At 35.2% G+C, this 7,459-nt stretch overlaps 1 protein-coding gene across 1 annotated transcript in view; it reads left to right on the forward strand.

Moving 5' to 3' along the window:
- Positions 1-989: 989 nt before the first annotated feature.
- Positions 990-7,459, forward strand: part of CCDC179 (coiled-coil domain containing 179) — a 19,405-nt gene continuing 12,935 nt past the window's right edge. The window contains exons 1-3 of the mRNA XM_017513812.2: positions 990-1,079; positions 1,981-2,022; positions 3,408-3,512. Of these exons, the coding sequence (XP_017369301.1) occupies positions 1,035-1,079; positions 1,981-2,022; positions 3,408-3,512 (192 nt within the window). The 5' untranslated portion in view covers positions 990-1,034. The remainder of the gene's footprint in view (positions 1,080-1,980; positions 2,023-3,407; positions 3,513-7,459) is intronic.

The following is a 7,459-nucleotide window of genomic DNA, read 5'->3' on the forward strand; positions in this document are numbered from 1 at the left end:
CCAGCATCAGTGTGTGAAACACAGGTTGTCCCACTTCTGCTGGAAGTGTCTGAGAGATGGTGGATTCAGAGATTTTAATTGAGAGAAGACAATTTGAACGGAATACTGCAGAGCACAAAAAAGAGCTGGTGCAACATAAAAGTGGTAAATAGCACTGAGGACCCAGTTTAAATTGGAGGTCACAGCTAGGTGCAGTGGTTCACGCCTATAATTTCAGCACTTTGAGAAGATGTGGTGGGCGGATCACCTGGGGTCAAGAGTTTGAGACAATCCTGACCAATATGGTGAAACCCCGTCTCTACTAAAAATACAAAGAAAAAGAAAAAAAAAAAATAGCCAGGAGTCATGGCATGCACCTGTAGTCCCAGCTACTCAAGAGGCTGAGACAGGAGAATTGCTTGAACCTGGGAGGCAGAGGTTGCAGTGAGTCAAAATCATGCCACTACACTCCAGTCTGGGTAACTGAGTAAGACTCTGTCAAAAATAAACAAATAAATAGGGGGAGAAGAATATGTATTGTAACCCTCTTCAAGCTTCTCCTCACTTCATTTGGTATAGATAAATGGGAAGAAGGCAGACAGTTGGGTCACCCAGCTAGAAGCTGTGATGGAACAATAATGAAGTGGTGGAATTGAGAATCCTAACAATAGACAGACTGAAGTGACAAAACATGGAGACTAAGCTAGATACAAATGAAAGGGGCTTTATAAAGAGAGAGACTAGAGAGATGAAGGCTAGAAAAGGTGGGAAATTGATATTATGCAATTTTCTGAGTAAGAAGGAGATGATATAGGGAATCATGGTAAACTGACATCCATAATTCAAAGATACTGTGGACAACTTGAGGTCTTGCCTTCCCTGCACTGGACTGAAATACAGCTGGGGAAAGGGAAGGGGCCATAGCAGGAAGGAGAACAAAGAGAATTGTGATGGAACTGGGTGGGCGGGGCTTGAGGGCTGTGGGTGGTGGGTCCCGCAATCAGTTGGTCCAGGACAGGCAAGAGGTGCCAGGCGGCACCCTTAGGCTCCGAAGCATGTGCCTGTACTGCTGGGACATCGAGCCTTCCCAAGTCAACCCTGTGAGTCTGGTGGGGCCCTTAACCTCACCTCTGCCACTCTGTCCTGGGCTTTGAATCCAGGCTGCTGTGGCTTTGGCCATGGCACTTCTAGGTGTTGCAAATGTGGTTTGGTGCTAGGGGTTGGGAAATTCCAGGTGAAGCAGACAGACTAAATCCTGACTGCTAGACCTACCTGAAAAAAGAAAAAGCCCCACCCACTGTTTGCTAGGGGTCAGACACCTCACCTGTATGTTGACTGCCCCACTGATCTGCCCTAGGAGGTGGAGTAGAAATTACAGAAGTAGGGAGAAGGAAAAGTTCTCAATTGCCAGATGTGGAACAGATTGCTCTTGGGTCTTCTGGTTAAAAGACTGGATCAAAATGGGGGAAGGGGGATATATTTAAGGTATGATCAAGAAATAGAGGGTAGGGTGAGAATCTCAAAAACTAACAGCCAGGCTCCCTGTGCTTCAGAAAACCATCTGATCTCAATCACATCACCAATTATTCCTAGGCTTTGAAATCAGCTTAAAGAATAGATTGTTCAATGGCACCACTGAAGTCCTGTGCAAAGTGCAAGTAGAAACATGCATTTTTGGATTTCTCATACATTCCTTCCCTCCCGAATAAGTCTCCATACTTTGCATGTTATCTGCAAGGTGGTTCACAGCTGGTTCTTTTTTTTTCTTTTTTTTTTTTTTTATCATAATACTGTCTCCATCTTCCACCACAATCTTTATCTTACATATTTTGAACCTGCATTTTTTTTGTGTTTTTTTAACCTGCCTCTTACTGTTGAAATGATTCATATAATACATATATTTAAAAGTAGCATAGGCTTCTTCCTATTATAATAACTAATTTGCTGTTTTTTAATGACTTTTTAATGCGTGAATCTGTTTTGATTTTGCATATGATATAGGAAGGACCAAGACATCATCCTTCAGAGGTCACTGAGCGGCAGGTAATGTTGAAATAAAGAACTAGGTTCTGGTTGTTTCAACACTGTTCTTGTAACTTGTTCCTTTATGTAGTAGTCCCTAACATAATAGACCTGTACTGGTAGACACTTCAATATATTTCTTGGGACTCTGGGATTGCATGACTACTATTGGAATGGTCTTAACTAGGGTAAACTAAATATCTTATATACTTAGTTTTTAATGTGACATTTGATACATACACAAAAAGTATTTATAAAATATCATATGCCTCCCATTTAAGGATTAAAATATTATGGGTACTTTTGAATCCAGCTAGGGAATGCTTTTCTATTCTACCGCCTAAGATTTCTCCCAGAGGTAACCACCATCTTGAATTTTAGTTACATCAATCTCTTCCTTTTCCTTAAGTTTGTTACATATGTGCCTCTAAAAGTTCATTATTTGCTTTTGCTTGGTTTTAAACTTTATAAACATAAGATCACACAAAATTTAGTGTGATTTACTCTTCCTTCTCAATACTATTTCCTAAGATTTATCTATATTGCTATATACAGTTCCTTTATTTTCACTGCTGCTCCATATTTTCTCATGGAACACATCACAGTTCATTAAACCTTTTTCTCTTGTTGAGACATTGTATCATTTTTACATCAAACATTCTAGCACATGTCTTCCTTCCCCATGTACAAGAATTTCACTTGATTATTTAGGCAGAAGTGCAATGGTTGAATCATAGGGAAAGCAAATTTTTCATTGTTAGAAAGTAATGCCATATTGTTTTCAAAGCAATTATTCAAGTTTATACTCTGTTGGCAGTGAATTTTTTTTAAAGTTTGTTTTCAAAGCAATTGTACTAACTTATACTTCATTGGAAGTAGATAAAAAAGTTCTTGTTATTCATATCCTTTCTATTCTATTTCTGTATTTCATTGTCTGCAAAGCATTCGAGTTTGATCTCCTAGGTCTGCTACTTGAAGATGCCATACAATGGTGGCATAAAAAGCTATGTGTGTCATGCAACATTTCAAGGAAGCAAATAATTGTTTTCTTATTTCTACAGAGAAAATCCCCTAGGAGTCTTTAATGAACACTACTTTTAAAATAAAAGTAAACACACTAATCCATGAATCTGGATCTGTTTAAAAGTATACAGTGGTAAGATGAAATCGAGAATAGTCTTATTTGAAAACCCTACTGATGCTCCAATGTTATTTTCTTCACCTATGAACCACACATTTGAATGAAAGGGATTTCCCCCCCTATTTCTACATAGTTATGGAAACTGTTTGCAGTGGTGGTGGTGTTTACCTTTTTTTATTGACACAAACCAAAAATATAATCAGCATGTTACCTTTCTATGTTACAAAAAAGTATGATTTGTTCTTTCCTTTTAATTTTTCTAAAGCTTGCAGATAAACGTATTCAGAATATGCAAAACCTAAAGAAAGAGAAGAGGAGACTGAGTAAAAGGTTTGCAAGGGCTTCTCCTGTTCCAGAACCAGGACTCCTAGTAAGTATATAGGTTTCACTGAAATTAACAGATAATTAAATGCAACTGATATCCTCATTTTAATTCATGTAATATTCACTTTAAATTTTGTTGTTCCCTTTACCTTTGAGAAATTTGTAATTTCAGTCTTAAAAGTCTTCTAATCAAATTCTCATCTAATATCTTCTGCAGTCATCTCCTGGAGGTGATATGGTTTAATGAAAACAGGAGTATCTTTGATAATCCAGGTTGTTTTGGATTCCAGCTCTTATTTTGCCATGTTAGCTGACTACATAAGGTTATTCATTTAAGACTTTTGGCTCTTTATCCGAAAATTTATTGCCAAATTTAAGATCATATAAGTTCTCCCATGTATTATCCTCTAGAAGTTTTGCAGTTGCATATATTACATTTAGGTCTATCATCCATATCTAGTTAATGTTATTGAAAGGTGTAAGGTCAGTGTCTAGATTATCATCATTACTGTTTTCATGTAAATATCAAGTTCTAGTACCATTTGTTGAAAAGACTATTTTAGGTTTGTTGACTATATATTTGTGTAGATATATTTCTGAGCTCCCTATTCGGTTACATTGAAAACTATAGATTTACAGTAAGTCTAGAAATCAGGTAGTGTCAGTCCTCTTCTGTTCTTCTCCTTCAATGTTGTGTTGTCTATTCTGGAACTTTTCCCTTTCCATATACAATTTAGAATCGGTTTGTTGAAATCTACAAAGTAACCTGCTAGAATTTTTATTGGGATTGTGTTGGATCCATAGGATCAGTTTGGAACAACTGCTATCTTACCAATATTGAGTCTTCGTATAAGTTAACATAGAATTTCTATTTATTTAGCTCTTTTTATAAGAGTTTTATACTTTTCCTCATCCAGATTTTATACATGTTTTCTTGGATTTATGCCTAAGTATTTTATTTTTTGTTGCTAATATAAATGGTGGGCTGTTTTTAACTTTGCATTCAAATTGTTCATTGCTGGTATAAAGGAAATCAATTGAATTTTCTGTATTAAACCTACATCCTCTAATCTTACTATAATTGTCTATTAGTTCCAAGAGTTTTTTGTTTTTTATCGTTATTGTTGATTCTTTGGGATTTTCTACTTAGTCAACTAGGTCATCTGTGAACAAAGACAGTTTTATTTCTTTCTTCCCTAACTGTGTAACATGTATTGCCTTATCTTACTGCATTAGCTATGATTTCCATTATGAGGTTGAACAGAAGTGAGATGGTACATTTTTGTCTTTTTTCTAACATTAACTGAAAAAAATCTCGTTTCTCACCAGTAACTACAATGTTAGGTATAAGTATTTTACTGACATTCCTTATTCAATCAAAGACATCCCTCTCTATTCCTAGTACTGAGAGTTTTTATCATAAATGGGTATTGGATTTTGTCAAATTCTCATTATGTATCTGTTGATATGATCATATGATTTTTCTTCTTCAGCCTTTTGATGTGATGGATTTCATTCAATAATTTGTAGATGTTGAAACAGCCTTACATTCCTGGGATAAGTCTTGGATTGTATATATTAATTTTTATACATGGTTGGATCAATTTGCTAATTTTTTGAGAATTTTTACATCTATGTTCATGAGAGATATTGGTCTGTCATTTTTTTTCTTTTAATATATTTTTCTGGTTTTGGTATTTGGATAATGCTAGGCTTACAGAATGAGTCAGCAAGTATTCCCTCTGCCTTATTGTTCTGTAAGATATTGTAAAGAATTAGTAAAGTTTATTTAAATGTTTGATAGAATTAATCAGTGAAACCATCTGGGTCTAGTATTTTCTATTTTGAAGTATTCCTAATTATTAACTAATTTTTAAATAGTTAATAGCCCTATTTAGATGATCTATGTCTCCTTATGTGAATTTGAATAGATTGAATCCTTTTTAGATTTAGTCAGTTTCATCTAAGTTTTCAACTTTATGGGCATAGAGCTGTTGGTTATATTTTACTATTCATTTAATGTTCATAGGCTCAACAGCTATGGTCTCTCTTTTACTTATGAGGTTGGTAATTTGTATCTGTTTTTTTAGACTGGTGGAATTTTATCAATTTTATTAATATTTTCAAATATTATATTTTGGTCTTATTGATTTTCTCTGTTGTTTTTTATTTTCAGTTTCGCAGACTTCTGCTCTAATTTTTATATCTTTTCTACTGCTTACTTTGAGTTTAATTTCCTCTTTTTTTCCCCTGGTTTCCTAAGGTGAAATCTTAGACTATTGAGTTTAGATCTACCTCTTTTCCAATAAATTAATTTAATGCTCTAAAATTTCTCTAAGCATCATTTTCACTATATCCATAAATTTTGATAAATCATATTTTCATTTTTATTTTGTTCAGAATATTCTACATTTTTTGAGACCTCTTCTTTGGCACATGTGTTAGTTACAAGTATGTTCTTAATTTCCAAATATTTGAGGATTTTCCAGCCATCTTCCTTGTTATTGATTTCTAGTTTAACTTCATTGTGGTTTGAGAACATACTTTGTATAATTTCTATCCTTTTAAATTTGTGAAGTTGTGTTTCTGCTTTGTTTGTTGTTGTTTTTAGATGGAGTCTTGCTCTATTGCCCAGGCTGGAGTGCAGTGGCATGATTTTGGTTCACTGCAACCTCTGCCTCCTGGGTTCACGCAATTCTCCTGCCTCAGCCCCCTGAGTAGCTGGGATTACAGGTGTGCACCACCATGCCCAGCTAATTTTTGTATTTTTTAGTAGAGATGGGGTTTCACCATTTTGGCTAGGCTAGTGGTGAATACTGAACTCTTTACCTTGTGATCTGCCTGCCTCAGCCTCCCAAAGTGCTGGGATTATAGGCGTGAGCCACCACATCCAGCCTAAGGTGTGTTTTCATGACATTGCATGTGATCTGTCTTGGTGAATGTTCCATGTGGCTTGAGAAAAATGTGTATTCTGCTGTTGTTGAATAAAGTAACTATTAATGTCAATTAATTCCAAATGACTGATGGTGCTGTTCAGTTCAAACATATTCTTAACTGATTTTCTGTCTGCTAGTTCTGTCTACTTCTAATAGTTAACTACTATTAGAAGGAACTGACATTCAGTTATGATGTCAATTCATTCATATATATTCTTAACTGATTTTCTGTCTGCTGGTTCTGTCTACTTCTAATAGTTAACTACTATTAGAAGGAATTGACATTCAGTTATGATAGCAGATTTGTCTACTTCTTCTGGCATTTTTATCAGTTTTTGCCTCACATATTTTGATGTTCTGTTGTTAGTCACAAATGCATTAATGATTACTATGTAATTTTACCCCATTATTACTATGTAATGTCCCTCTTTATCATTGATAATTTCTTCTTGTTCTGAAGTCTGGTTTGTCTGAAATTAATAATGCTACTTCAGCTTTCTTTCGACTATTGTTAGCAAGGTATAGCTTTCTCCATCCCTTTATTTTGATTCTATCTGCCTTTATATTTAAAGTGAGTTTCTTGTAACCAACATACACTTGTGTCTTACATCTTTATTTATTCTAAGAGTCTTTGTCTTTCAGATCATTGACATCCAAAGTGATTATTGATATTGTTGAATTAGTATGTGCAATATCTATTACTGTCTTTTAGTTGTGGAGTTGTTTTTTTCTTTCATTTGTGTCTTTTACTTTTCCATTCTTCTTCTGCATTCTCTAGTTTTGAGCAATTTATATTATTGAATATTCTCTCCAGTCTTAGCATATCAAGAATACTTGTTTTATTTTATTTTTTAACATTTTTAGTGGTTTTCTTTGCATTTGAACTATAAATTTATAAGTTGTTCGAAAAGATTGGATCCAAGATGGCCGTTTAGGAACAGCTCAGGATTGCAGCTCCCAGTGAAAGCGCAGAGGGTGAGTGGACGCCGTATTTTTATTGCCCACAGACTAGGAAATTCCCGGGCAGAGGTGCTCCACAGGTCACCAGCGCGGCTGT

This window comes from Cebus imitator, unplaced genomic scaffold, assembly GCF_001604975.1.
Source record: "Cebus imitator isolate Cc_AM_T3 unplaced genomic scaffold, Cebus_imitator-1.0 Scaffold503, whole genome shotgun sequence".
NCBI classification, from domain to species: Eukaryota; Metazoa; Chordata; class Mammalia; order Primates; family Cebidae; genus Cebus; species Cebus imitator.